At 35.4% G+C, this 15,678-nt stretch overlaps 1 protein-coding gene across 3 annotated transcripts in view; it reads left to right on the top strand.

The window, feature by feature from the left end:
- The first annotated feature begins 11 nt into the window (after nt 1-11).
- LOC141480822 (DNA fragmentation factor subunit beta-like) overlaps nt 12-15,678 on the top strand; it is a 32,366-nt gene continuing 16,699 nt past the window's right edge. Inside the window, exons 1-2 of one of the 3 annotated variants that reach the window (XM_074171429.1) lie at nt 12-687; nt 14,893-15,092. In XM_074171429.1, the coding sequence (XP_074027530.1) occupies nt 14,907-15,092 (186 nt within the window). In that variant the 5' untranslated portion in view covers nt 12-687; nt 14,893-14,906. Of the gene's footprint in view, nt 688-5,105; nt 5,352-12,915; nt 13,054-14,892; nt 15,093-15,678 lie in introns of those variants that run through there. The other 2 variants (XM_074171430.1, XM_074171431.1) reach the window with 2 other exon arrangements.

Below are 15,678 nucleotides of genomic sequence, written 5' to 3'. Positions count from 1 at the left end.
ATCTGATCCATGATCAGATTTCGAATGGAATTAAGAGAAGAATTGTTTACTTTCACCTTTCACCAACTTGGTTGGATCCGATAAATACGATAAAGTATTTAAGGACTTGTCTCATCAACAGATCCCAAACATAAAGTTGACGCATGGAATTGAAAATAATGAAGGGTTACAATTCTTGGATGTTCCAGTTATGAGAAACGCCAATCAGAATTTAGAATTTGATATAGGAAGAATATTAGCACTTTCAGATATATCCCTGACAGCTCCCAGTGGGAGCTGTCAGCTGTAATAGTGGGAGCCTCCCACCATTGCAATTACCATTTGATTTGGGATTAAGAGGTCATTTGCTTACTGTTATTTCAGAACTTGTTCATAATAAACTTCCTGTGAACTAAGATGGTATGATAGGAATGCTGTATATACTATGGGCACCGTATAGAAGTAAACAAGTAAACACTTTACTTCTATATAGTGCTATGGAAAATACTTAATTGAAACCTAACCTTAAAACTAAACAAAGTGTCATTAAATGCAGTAACACAACAAAGAACAAATTTTATGAAACAATGCTATTGAAACAAACAAAAATAATAGAATACTTGCAGATATTTCATTGCGAAAAAATAGTGTGCTCCTGACAGGACTGCCTACTGAGAAAATATTTGGTTTGAATTTTTGGTAGACCAGGCGAGTACTGAAAAGTTTATTATTTTATTTTTCATCAGAAATATATTAAATTTCACACATAAATATGACTTGAATTATGACTTGAATCATTGCAGCAATATTTTTTGAGACTATCATAAGACTGATATATTATTAATATATTGAGTTGAAACTAAGCGAACTTGGCGTGGCAGTAAAGGCACTAAAGTTTTGACATTTTCAATATTGACTTAAATATATTCACCATTCTCAAGTATAATTTTGGATTGGCATAGTGATAAATTTATTAATACGATGTCATCATATGACTATTATTGGGCATTAACATTCAAATGAATGCGACTGATGGAATACACTTTGGCCGAATACTCACAGACAAACTATTTTTATCTGGGAACAAACTGTAAGTGGACACCTACTTGCAAACGTATGTCACAAAGATTATTGCTCATCACTAACAATTATGAAACTTTTTGTATTGAAATTTCGTTACATAAAAATACATTTTTCCAATAACTCCATGTTCTCTAAAGAAATGATTCCGCAAAATAATGCAGATTGAACTCATGCAGGGTGGGCTAACGAAAATTAAATGAGGGAAATTTTTCATAGGTGGCATTCAGACAAAAATAGCTCTACCCGATATTCATTTCGAGGGGTAAGTCTTTTGAGCATATTTTCAACCTTTTCACACACCAAGATTATTGATTTTCTCAACACTTTGTACTTTTTTGATAGTGAGAAATGGTGTTATAAGTTAATGATGATTAAACATGAAGAATGTTACATCAAGTTTCACTTCTTGCTAAGCACACCTTATGAATGGATATGAAGATATGAAGTCTTGGTTATTTTTAAATGCAGGAACCTTACAAATCTGTTCTGAAGTCTTTTTAATCGTAATTTAAGTTATAATGTGGGCTCCATATGATACTTCCGAAATTAAGTTTACTGTAAACAAATGATAGTGATAGTAAATAGATTTGATTGCTGCCTCGTTGTTGAAGTCTGCATATTCTGCAGAAAAATCAAAAGGTTTTGCTGCAGGAATTTATTACATAATCCAAATGGGAATTGAAAGACATTTTTGTATCAAAATAGATTCCAAGATCTTTAATTAGGTCTTCTCTGTTAATAATATTATTGCCCAGGGAATATTGAAAATGTATCTGTATGTTGTTTCTGCAAAAAGATATGCATGCACATTTATTAATATTAAGTTTTAATTTATTGAAGTAACAGTATTAGTTCGATGTTCTTCAAAAGCGTGTTTTTTAGTTTTCTAAACTATATTTATTTATAGTGGAATAGCTGCAAACACTGCTGCATCATCAATTCGTCGTTGTTTTTGTTCGATTATGAGTTTGCGCTGCACCCACTTGGAACAGAGCTTTCGCATACCCAAATATTCATGCACGATATGTCCAACACGTTCCTTTAATATCTTTAGAGCCTCAGCTGTTTCGATCAACTTCAGTTTGAGGTCACCCAAAATTATTTTGTGGACTTTTTTGATGCTTCCGTCGGGAACAGCCTCTTTGGACCGTCCACTGCATGCATCGTCCTCAGTGCTCATTTTACTTCGTTTAAACTTAACAAACCACTTTTCAACGGTTGATTTTCCAGATTCAAAGTCCGAATAATGTTTTTCAAGCCTAGCCTTGGCTTCAACAGTGTTTATTTTCGGCAAAAAGCAATGCTTTAGATATTAACTGACATACGAAATTCATTTTTAAACATTTTCTTCAAACTATCAAAAGTTGCTTCACTCAAAATTTTCTATCCCACAAACTAATAGTCCGATGGCTGTGAATTTGTATGTGTCTTTTGAACATTGGTTACTAAAAGTCATAAGGATTGAATACTAGTAGCGCTATTGATTTATTTGAGGAATACCATTAGAGGTAAATATCGTTAATAGAACGATAATTAATCGGTTATTAATGTTTTTGAGGTTATGGAATAACCTAGTTTGTTGTCGGGGCATTTTGATAAAATATGATCGAGGTATTAGACCCTCCGATTTCAAAGTTTATATGCCGATGATCCGAACAGTAGCTTACTATATCTATTTTGATGTTGAAAAAACGGTCACATACCAAATGCGATAGATAGATAGAAGTTTATTTAACCACATTACACTTTACATGTTTGTAGCAAGTCATGACAAATTTGTTACATATGCTTACGCACAGCAAAAGTAATTTCAGATCGGATGAGTATAAAATATAATTTGAGATAAAAAGAGCAACATAAGCAACATAAAGATTAACATTAAAAACATGAAAGAACAACACGATATAGCATATTTACGGTAGTCAGATGAGTATGTTGATTGTATGTTGAGACTTAGGAGCGATTTTTAAAATACCCCAGGTAATCAGAGACAGAGTAAAAGCAGCCCTCCAATAGTGGTTGTTTAATGGATTGTTTGAATTTATTCATTCTAAGATCTTTCAGCTTGACTGGTAAACAGTTATATAAGTTGATAATTAGAAAGCTATTTAGATGGATACAATAATATTAATCCTCAACAAATTAAATACGTTAGTTACCTTAATCATTTTAGGCACAATTTTAAGTGTGTCGTTTATAACATACAATTTGAATAATTATCTTAGGTGTCATCGCAAAATTAAAACTCTCGGGCGACAAAATGAATTCAAGCGGCTTTCACAAACCGACACGCGTAATGAAGAAAGGTGGCAGTTGCGTTATGTGAATAAGTGGAGTATGATTCAAGAATGATGACATAACTGTCAGTTTTGTCGCTGTTGACAAGATGAGTTTTATCGCTGTAAAACTCAGTTTTGGTGGCCTAGCCTTCAATTTTCCCATCATTTTATCGGTTTGAAGGAAATAATCGCAATAAAAATAATATTCACCGTTTGATAGATAGATAGACAGACATATACTTTACTGTCCAAGAAAATACAATCTTATTGACAAAGCTTGTTAAAAAATCTGGTATATACGAGTATAGCACTTCAAAGAATAAAAGAAAAGATACAATTCAAAAACACAAATATCCAGAAACACAATTTGAGCAAAACCAAGTTCACATATCTAATAGATAAAATATAACAATAGAACATAAAATTTAACAAATTTTGTAGACAAAATAGTTTGTATAGTCGCTTTCAAAAAATGTAAATAACAAATATACACAATTTGAACATAAGTTCACATATAATGGCAATAAAATAAGATATCCCAGTATAAAATATAATTTAAAGTATAGATGCCAATATAAACAACAAAAAAAACACCTTTCTTAAATTACAGCAAAGTTCCATTGTGATATTCATCAAGATTGTGGTACGCTTTAGTTGCAAGGGCATCTTTAACAAGATTTCTGAACTTTTCATAGCTTTTTTCCTTCCTAATTTCGTGAGGTATGTGATTAAACAGCTTTTTACTTTCATAAATTAAAGAATATTTTGTCTGGCTTGTTTTTGGAACAGGAAGATGTATTTTATTTTCTGTTACTTGCCGGGTTATGTCATTTATAAGTTCTGGAGTTCCAACCATATTATGTTTTTTGTAAATCAGGCAAACAGTTTCAAGTATGAAAATACAAGTAACAGTGAGAATTTTTTCTCTCAAAAATAAATAGTCTGCATGACTCACGCACTCCCACCTTGCAAAGTATCAAACCGGTCGCTTTTGCAAAACGCCATATCTCAGGTGTGCTTCAGTTAATTTGAAACCATTCAAAGTGCATAACATCTTGATGCCAATTTTTTATTCAAAGCTGAAATATGTTGATCAAATTTTAATTTGTTATCCATGAATCCCAGGAATTTGGATTGGTTTTTATTCTCAAGAATTTGTCCATGCAAGAATAAATTGTTAATATTACAGCTGAAGGTGAGTAGGTTTGTTTTTTTAATATCAAAGCACAAGTATTTTGCGCCACAAAATTTTTTCACAACTTCTAAATCACTAAATATAGTTTCTTTCTTATTATAAGTATTTTTTCCATGCCAAAGGAGCGTGGTGTCATCCGCAAATATCGTAAAAATTCCTTGAATTGAGAGAGAAACAAGGTAATTTACATGAATAAGGAAAATAATCGGGCCCAGTACTGATCCTTGTGGAACGCCCCATAAGATATGAAGGTGTGGTATTTCTATATTTCGAATTTACCTTAAATTTTGAAATTATTTGCTGAATTCACGAAACACTTCATTGTGAGATTTTCACTAAAAACAGTTTCACAAAAACGCAACACGTGTTTCGCTATACAACAGCTTCTGCAGGCGTGTCTTTACTTGTATAGCGAGACACGTGTTGCGTGTTCACCATGTAGTGAAAATCTCACAATGAAGTGTTTCTTGAATACCTACGGTATGAATTTTCATCAAATATCAGTCTATTCCATCACATACGATTCAATGTTTCCACCTTGTATACCTACAAATCCCAGCTATTCAATACCCTTGATATATAGATTTTCATCCGGACGCTTGCGCAGCTATCCCGGAATCAGGAAAACCCGCGAGAAAGGGAAATCCAGTTGACACTGACATTGGCCTAGTTGTTTTGTCCTTTTTGGCAACCATTGCATTTAAGTGCAGCACGTATCCATCTGGGATCCAGTTTGCTTGCTCCCCTTTGGAGAGTCAGATCCCTCTGTTGCAACGTCATAGCTTTTGTCAGTGTTGTGCGAACATTTCAAGCAGGTGAGCAAAAGTTTGGTAACTGCGTTGTGATTTGTCGTCCTATTTGCAGGAAGTTTTTTTTTAGAATCGATCGTTGCAAGTGTTATGAATATTTAATATTCAGGTGGTTTTCAAAACATGAAGGAACTTTGAAAGAGTCATTTCTCGAATTAAATGTTAGATCTTCAACGGAAGTTCGATTTTTTCAAGTCACAGGATAATTTTCCAACGATCTGAGGGTGCGGACTATTGAACTAAATTGTATTGAAAATTTATCATTTAGTTCATTTTTACATAGAGGTCATAAATCTGCATCGTAAAGTCAACTTAGCAGTGTTCAAAAATCAAGTTGATGCGCAATTCTTCGTTTGAAGGGAGAGTCCACGATTATTTTCCTACATACCATATGCTTTTAACTTTCCTTGATTTCTGAAGTGTTGATATTTAAAATTTTTTCGTCATTTGTGAAAATATTGTCTCTTTTTTTACGAAAAATAATTTTGGTAGTTAGTCCATGTAGGGGAAGAATTTTTTTTCGTGAATTTGCAGTTGTGATTAACATATATGTAAAACGTTTGTTTGAAGGTGATTGGCAATAGTTCATGATGAATCTCATTAGTTCGCACTTCCATTGTCTGATATTATATAAAATGATTTGAAATCCCTGAAAGAATCAAAAAGAAGAAATAAAAAAAGAATAGATGAAAATAACAATTATATTGAGCAAAAAAAACTGAAATGAAATAACAGTGACATAAAATACAAGTAAAAATAGAGCAAGCCAAGTTACTTCACTAAGAATCTTTTGATTTTTTATTTCTGCTCAGTTGCTCTATTTTAAGTTGTATTTTATTTCACTGTTATTTCATTTCAGGTTTTTTTTGCTCAGTATAATTGTTATTTTCAGCTATTCTTTTTTAATTCTTCTTTTTAGTTCTTTCAGAGATTTCAAATCATTTTATATAATATCAGACAATGGAAGTCCGAACTAATGAAATTCATATATGTAAGAGTTTTGTGACTTGACGCTGGGGTCTCAATCTGCCTTCTCACCAGGTCTCGTCGCTGGTGTCTGCAATGGTATCAATCTGTCTACTTCCAAGCGTCGACTGTGGGTTCACAGGTGTCAAGCCTCAACAATTTTTCCAGCGTGTCACTTCCTAAGGAGTAGCCAGATTGAGACCACCTCAATGCAGTCATTTATTGGAGATATGATACTAGCGAATAGGCCTGATGAAGTTCATCAAACTGTGATGTTTTCAGCCCCTGGTGAGACGATATCGTCCGAGAATATCGAAATTTTCTATTCGAGTACCGCAAACTCTATCGAGATCATTCCACTGGTTGTTCTGATTATTGGAGTCCATGGTGGAATAATGCCTTTCCTACTGTCAAATCTCAAGGTCATACTGGCTTGACGCACTAAGGCAAAAATCTTGACCGGATAAATGCAGAATGCTATCATTTTTGGCTCGTTGCCTCTACTCAGAGCACACGATTCTCGGGTCCAATGATCATTTACGGAGTGGAGACCGGTAATTTTTTTATTGACGACGGCGCGGCGCGTTCTCCATAGTATCGGGGCTTCGGAGGAAGGCCCGACTGATGCAACCTGATGATGGATAATAGTGACAGCAAACGATGAAAATGTATCGATATATCAATCAATTAGGCATTTAATAGGGCTACCTTCGATTTCTAACCAAGAGGATGAAGATAGTATTCATTCAAAGTACGGTATTAATGTTTCTTGAACTGGATAATTTAATAACAAATCTCAGTAAATCCGTATATGAAAGTCGCGTCTTAATTTCTGACCACCGTGGTCAGTTCATGAACATTCAGGAAAAAAGAAGTTATTAATTCAAACTTTTTCTATCAAAGGTCTTTCAGTAAGAAATCCAGTTCAAATATAAGAAATGCCCTAGATTCTGTTGATCGGTCAATTTTTGACTCTATTGGAAATGTTGATTACCTGGCAAATCTTTTGGTAAAATCCTATACAACGATGCGGTGACAAAATACTGCCTATTAAGAAAATACAGAAACAATACATTCCAGTTAAGTGGTTCGATGATAGTCTTAAATCTATGAGAGATTCGCTATCAGCTCTGAAACTTAAAGCTGATGTAACTGAAAAAAAACTGATTGCAACAACTACACCCGATTCAAAACTATATACAACTGTTCATTGAAGAAAGCAAAAAAGGCAGCTTATGATCGATATATAACTTCAGCTGAAAACAAATCGAAAACATGCTGGCAGATAATAATAAACATAATTCTGCCATACGTATCATTTTAGGAGCATACAGAACGAGTCCAGTTGAAAGTTTATATTGCGAAATTGGGGAACCATCATTGAGTCATCGCAGAATGCAGCTGAGTTTATCGGATGCATCAGCAGTTGCATCACATGAAAATCATCCAACTTACAAGAACACGATAACAAATCGGTTTCTTACCTCATATGACCGACCAAGAACTGACCCCCCCTATTACGAAAGGATCAGACAATATCTTGACTCAATCCAAATCCAGAAATTTCCTTCTATATATCCTACGAATATTAGTATTTCACCACCATGGCTGATAAACCCACCCATATTCAACTACCAACTATCCCAGTTCAATAAATATGCCACAAATACTAACATCATTATCCAGAACTTCAGGCAACTGATCATTAAGTATAAGGGCTACAAAGAAATATACACAGATTCCTCAAAAACTGATGTAGGAGTAGGTGCTGCAGTAGTAATTGATCGAACGAATTTAACTTTCAAACTTCCGAAAACAGTAACAATCCTCCAAGCACTTCCCTATGCAAAATCAGATGAAGCTGATAAATTTATAATAATCTCAGATGTATGTGAGACATCCAATCGGTAAAATTATCAAAAGAGATAATTTGCAAATTTTGAATAAGCAAGTTGTCCTACTTTGGGTCCCCTTCCATATAGGAATAAGAGGCAACGAAACAGCCGACTGAAGCGCACGTGAGGCAATAATAAATCCGAACCAGAAATCCTCACATCTCACTCCATACACAGATTTGAAATCATATATAAAAAAAATGCTGAGGGACATCTGGAACAGGAAATGGCAAAATACACAATCCAAACTTAAAGAAATCAAAACAGCTATAGGACCGTGGGATAATGGAAATCTGCCGAGAAGAGAACAAGTGATCATGACTCGACTCTGAATAGGACATACAAGGATTACCCATGAATACCTGATATCTCGAGAAGAGAAACCACAGTGTCAAATTTGTGAAATGCCATTAACAGTATAACACATCATAAAGGAATGTCCGATGTTCCAAATAGAAATAGACAATTTCAATATACCTCAAGATTTGAAAGAAGCTCTAGGACGACATCAAGTGAAAAATATTATTTGCTTTTTAACTGCTCTCAACCTTATTATAAAATTGTAAATACTACCTAATGATTTGTAATAAATACACTCCGCCGCTAATAACCATCAGGTTGATGCGGATGATTTTAAATAAAAAATAATAATAATAAACTTTGAAAGAAATATCTCCATGTCAAATCGGTTCCTGATCGTACGCCTGACGATTTTATTAATTTTTTTTTTTGTCAATATTGCTGTTGACATAATAAAGTCCTTATCATTTGTATCGCCTAGTGAAATTCTAAATTTCAAAAATGTTCCAGTCCCTTGCGAGTCATTTTACTTGTCACCGTTAACACCTCAAGAAGTAACGGATGCCATAAAATCTTTGAAGCAAACAAAAAGCCTCGACATTCATGAACTCAACTCCCGAAGAATAATAGATTCTAATGACATTATTCTAGTTCCACTCACTGATCTGATAAACTCAATCTTCATATCAGGAATATTTCCAGATTGCTTTAAACTTTCCAAAATAACACCTTTGTCCAAAAAAGGTGATAGAAATAATATCAACAACTACCGTCCTATTTCCATTATCTCAGTTTTTGCGAAATTTATAGAAAAAATTCTGAATAAACGATTGAGGTATTATTTTAAGTCAAATAGTTTGTTTACCAACACCCAATATGGTTTTCGACCAAATCGCTCTACTGCTCTCGCTGTCATGAATGTCGTGAAAGATATAGTATCTAGTTTGAATTGAAGGGCTTATATTTTTAGAAGATGGGGTGCAAGCGGCTATCACCTTGTGTGACCTTTCCAAAGCATTTAATTGCTTGAAAAGTTAAACTACTACGGAGTTAGGGGGGTACCACTCGATCTGATACAATCCTATTTGAAATTCCTTATCTGATTTCAAACACAATGAACATGGTGTTCCTCAAGGGTCAATATTAGGACCGTTATTGTTTATAGTATACACTAACGACTTAAGTAAGTATATGGTTCCGGTGAAAACTTATTCGTTTGCAGATGATACGACGTTCTGGTAAACTGAGATCAGATCTGCACAGAATTCAAGAAGACTTAGATAATAAATCCGGAAACTGGTTTGCAGCCAATACACTCAAACTTAATAACGATAAATCACAGTATCTTCATTTTTCGTCTATGAATACCATAGAAACTCATTCTGTAAACTTACTGGGAGAAACTCTGGATAGTGATCTATCGTGGAAACCTCACATTACCAAATTGAGAAGTAAACTATGCAGTGCTCTGTTCGTTCTACGACAACTTCAAACTATAAGCAATTCAATTGCACTCAGAACAACATATTTTTCTTTATTTCATTAACACATAAGTTACGCTACTATTCTTTGGGGTGGTTCATCAGATTCTCTCTTAATTTTTCGTTTACAGAAAAAAGCTGTTAGGATCTTGTCCTATGTTAGCTATCTGGAACACTGTCAGCCTCTCTTTATTAAGCATAGAATAATGCCCTTACCGTGTTTCTACATTTTCCAAGTTCTAATAGAGATTCATAAAAACTCTTCGATGCTCACCAAGCAATGGGGAATGTTCCTCCTGACGAAAATCAAGTAGTTTTCAGAAAAGAGCTCTAAAACAACGCATTTTAAACTTATCATTTCAACCTTTGTCTTTAAAAAGTTATGTGCACCTAACCTATCTTCCTCTATATAAATAAATAACAAAACTAACGTGACTTGGAATCTCTACACTTTTTATTTTGTTTTTTTTTCTTTCCTTTATTTTTATTTTGTTTTTATTTATTCAATTGTTCTATTTTCACTTGTAGTTTATTTCACTATTATTTCATTTCAGGTTTATTTTGCTTAATATAATTGTTATTTTCAGCTATTCATTTTTAATTATTCTTTTTTAGTTGTTTCAGGGATTTCAAATCATTTTATATAGTAGGCAATGGAAGTCCGAACTAGTGAAATTCATCATGAAACATTGTCAATCACCTTCAAACAAAACAACTGTTGTTTATGTGGCTTGTGGAGGTAGTATTGAATTATAATTTATATTTTGCCTTAATTGTTGATTTATAAAGACAATTTTCCTTTTTTAAAGTAGAATATCTAGGTATGTGAGTGGCGGGGGATCACTGTCTCTCTCTTATGGGTGTTTGACAGTCCCCCCGGTGCAGACCACACGGCACTCACCCAGTAAAGTTATCGGTCAGCCACCCCATCCCGCATCTGCGGGTAACAGGCGCTGGCCGATTTCAAGCTAGATGTGTGGGAGAGGTGTCTCGCAAGAGCCCTCGGCGGTTACTCATCCAACGCTGGAAAGGCAGCTTTCCTAACATGAGTGCCCCTTGGGGTAACGTAAGGGTATGCGGTGCAGACCACACGGCGTACACCCAAAAGTTGTTGATGAACCGCCCTATCCCGCACCTACACGGGTAATGGGCGCGACATCTTCGACATATGATGTGTGGTAGAGGATGCTCGTGAGAGTCCTCGACGGTTACTCATCAAACGTTGGAAAGGGAACTTTCCTAACATGAGTTCTAGGGGGGAGGTGAGTGCCCGCTCGCGGCTGGAGGCTAGTGAGCCTCATCTCCAACTGGCGTTGGCCTCTTAGGGGCAGCGGCTCCGCTAGCGGGTAAAGGGATACACAGGGCTGCGATAATCCATTCATGGGTGCATGGCAGCCCCATTATGAGGCACTGGACGGCCTATGCTGTTCCGTGATCCTCGCCTGCTTCTGTACGGATCCAAGCGTTCGAGGTGTCGGGGCTTGCGGTCCTTCCGGGCTCTAGTATCCGAGTCTAGCCTTGGAGGGCACCAAGGCAGACGCTTGAGGTGTCGGAGCCCGGTTGGACGGAGCTACTAGTATCCGAGCTTAGGACCCCGGCCGGTCACTTCCGGGACTATATTCCCAATTGATTTGGCATGGCTGGCGGGGGCAGGTGTGCGACGCGAGCACTCTCTGGCGAAAGAAGAGCTTAGTTAACTTGTACGAACGTTCGGTCGAACGCTACCGATGGTCCTGTCTCTTGGTTAGCCACACTAAGTAGATGTAAGGAAGCAATTCCGGGTTCGGTGAGCGGGAGGAAGCCCTGCGAAATCCTGTTGGTGTGGGGTGAGGGGCGGTACCCGCAAGGATTTCCCGAAAATCCACCCCTCCACGCCCGATCGCATCCAACGCCAGGGTACGTCTGGGGGGCCTAACCGGCCCCCCAGGCCCCCGGTGCGGTCGTATCTATGACTCTCTTCTTCAAAAATTAAACCCAACATTTGAAACATCAATTTGAATACTTTTCGAAGTGAAATAGAAAAACTCATGAATTAAACTCAACTTTATTTTGTTCAAACTTGCATGTAATAACTCAAATTGAGGAACATTCCCCATTGGACATACATAGCTATGCTATGTATGTCCATAGCTATGCTATGTATGTGCAATGTGCAAGCAGATAACCTGAGATCAAACAGGTTCCGCCTAACCAAATCTAAGAAACATTCACTAAATTATTATCTCTACAACATATTACCATCGAAATTGAAATCATTAAGTATACATTTATTCAAAGTAAGGATAAAAAACTTACTTCTGATGCATTGTTTTCATTCCACAGAAGAATACATTGAACATTTCAGACTTTGTAGGGAATAAAATTCGTCTCACCCAATTTTCCAATTTTATGTTTCTTTTTATGGTTTTTTTTAACTATCGTTTCTTGTTTTAATATTATTTTCAAAAATTACTTTATTTTCAAAAATTACATTGTATTACACTATAGGTTATATTTTGACAATTATTATTCTACGGTATTGTTTTTTTTTCTTCCTTAATATGACATGCTACAAACATGTATTATAATGTAGTCAAATAAATATATTCTATTCTATATAAGCTGCCACCTGCCACGAATAGATGAGAAATAAACGTAAACGTTCACACAGTGTTTTCTGTAGATTTGAAAAAAAAAACGATAGTCAAAAGTCTCCCAACATCAAAAAAAACATAGGTTTTGACGTGAGTATTTCGTTTTGAGTCATTACTTTCACTTGAAAAATGCTTCTTATAGGTCGTTTATGCATTTCAATTTATACATTTATTCCAAGTTTTATTTCCTTATTCAGCATTTGATGCCGATCAATACCAAATCGAGTCGGTGTTGACAAAACAATAAAATGCTGAATATCGAAAGCGACAAAGCCTTTCTATTTCAATATCGCTTTGTCGATCCATCACAATGTCATTTCAAGCCATTGCAGTCGACTTGTAATTGAATATTTGAACGAAAAATTGGTTGACTTTGGTGTTTGCTTCGTCGTTGAAAACTGAAAACTTTTAATTAAGTTTGAACTCTCAAAAGGTATAGTTTCGACATGTTTCCTTAATGAATTGAGGAGTGCTCGCAGAATATCTTGAATATACTTTTGTGAACGTTTCATTTAAATGCACAAACGTATCTCAATTGAATAGAAGTGACCGATACTTGATGAAAATTCATATTAAAAGTAATTGATAAGCAGAGTTTATGCCTGAGGAAGCTATTGTATAGCGAAACACGTGTCGCGGTTTTTGTAAAACCCTTTATAGTGAAAATCATACAATAAACTGTATTGATAAGTTTTTTTTAAACGTATCTTAAATATACATTCCAAGAAAATGAATGTTTCTCCATAAACAAGCACTTTTTTCTAATCACCAGAACTGCAATACTTTTTTCAACGTTTTCTTCCTGAAGACCCCAACTTGGTTGATGAAACGCGCTTTGAGAAGAGTATTTCAGTTCTAGTGATTGGTAAAAGTTCTGGTTTTTGTAATCATTCTAAGTCAGAGGTTATTATATCTTTTCGAGGTTTGGTAATCCAAAAAATAGTTTCAAATGCTGTTTTTTTTTAATTAGAAAGTTTCAGGACAGAATTATCAATGTCCTGGACAAAAAGAAATATGTTTTAATTCTTTTTATAGACTTCTTTCGAGCCTTCGACTGTGTAGATCATGAATTGTTACTCTCAAAACTATTCAGATCGGGTATAAGAGGAGTACCACATGACTTAGTTACATCATATCTTGAAGAAAGAAGACAAAGAGTCAAAGTTGGCAAATGCATTAGTATTGAATCTGAAATTAGTCAGGGAGTACCTCAAGGAGCTAATTTGGGTCCATTATTCTTCTTGGCATTTGCAGACGACACCAACATACTAATAATAGAAGAAAACATGGAAAGCATCCCCATATTGATGCACTTTGTACTAAATTGAAAAAATGTTGCTTCTCCACTAGGTTCATGTCTAATCACTGTTACGGGATTCTGAACTGGGGCAATGGTGCAGCTGTGCAAAGGGTATTCCTAATATAAAATATGTGATAAGAACAATTGCTTAACTAGGTTACAGGGACTCATGCAGTAATGCATTCAAAGAACTGAATATTCTGACAGTCACCAGCACATATATATATATATTAGAATCTTGTGCATATATATTTAGACATAAATCTTTCACTCAACCACATCAACATGACCGCAATACTCGTTCAAAGGGTCTCGGTGTCAAATGCATTGCATGAAAAAAGTGTAGATTTTAATGGATGTAAATTCTACAATATTTTTCCTGAATCAAGGATTCTCCCAGTTCTCATGTGTTTAAATATAGGTTGCAGAAACTGCTGCTTTAAATGAGCTGTTACACTTTTCAGGAATTTATCGAACAACTATAAATTATAGACTCAGTAAATGCTCATTCATATTCATAATATAGATGACCTATCAACTACAATGCTACGGGGATAAATCACTAAATTTATTTTATATTTACTTATTAGTTTTGTCCGACTTTACACTTTGTATTTATACATAAATATATGTTTTTGACGACTCTTCTCCAATTATTGTACATTGTAACATGTTTGCAACAACTGTACTTTTTTAATTTAAGAAATAAAGATATTATTATTATCAAAAATATTTTCGTAGATGAACAATTTAGTTTGTTTGCCAACGTTGGATTCAATGGAGTCCGAAACGTTGGCAAAAAACTAAATTGTTCAAAGTTGATGCAATAAGTTTAGGTCTGGATTCCCCTTTGCACATCGCTTATCTATCTTCAAACATTCTTGGGGGTGAATTAACTATTTCCAATCGTCATTGCTTTCAATTAATCTCTCCGAAGTAAACCCAGATTCAATATTGTCTCAATTGTTACAGTGACATCATCAACAATGACAACTACCAAAGGTTTCAAGGTAACAGACGCTGATAGAAAAACTCGCGTCGGTATAGCAGTGAAGAACTTCGAAGAACTCAAGAAAAAAACCATTGATAAATTCAAGCTGAAATTTTCTCCAGGACAGATCAACTTCCAGACCACCGATGGTACTATGGTGGAGAGTGAAGAGTACTTTCAGGTAATGAGTTGTCAGAATTGAATCGTTAGAAATTTTACATATAGAGGGAGGTCCAACGATAACTTGACCCTCCCCTGTAAGTCAGAAACAGACGTGTAGTCGAAAATTTCAAAGGAAACGTCAATTTTCATTTCTAGGGGGACTCATTCTAATATGGAAATCATACCCTAAACTTCACCCCCTGCGGTCAGTAACTACCCCCCCCCCCCCTATTTTTTTTCAATGGCATGGGGGTTTTCGAAATTGGTTCATTTGTTATTGAGAAATTAAATGTTGAACGTTTTATTTAAGAAAAAACAGAAGATTCGCTGTCGCTCATTTTATTGAGAACATCAACCGAAGTAATATCAATGGCAACAAAATGATCTTCTTCTAGTTCCATACAATAATACTGTAACGAATCTGAAGCCGGCCCTGACCGATATCTCAGCCAGCGAATAAACATGACATCACCACGAAAGAAGCAGTCGGACTCGCCGGGAATATACTAGGCGAGTGCAGAGACCACTAGATAAATTTAGATCGTTACCGATATAAAAGGCCGGCTTCCCGTTCAGGGAGGCAGTATGAATTCAGTTTCGAGCGG

The sequence above is a fragment of the Leptinotarsa decemlineata genome, unplaced genomic scaffold, assembly GCF_025532065.1.
Source record: "Leptinotarsa decemlineata unplaced genomic scaffold, Ldec_3_MD MMD2_tig00000010_RagTag_RagTag, whole genome shotgun sequence".
NCBI lineage: Eukaryota > Metazoa > Arthropoda > Insecta > Coleoptera > Chrysomelidae > Leptinotarsa > Leptinotarsa decemlineata.
This window is presented reverse-complemented; position numbering and strand designations above follow the sequence as displayed.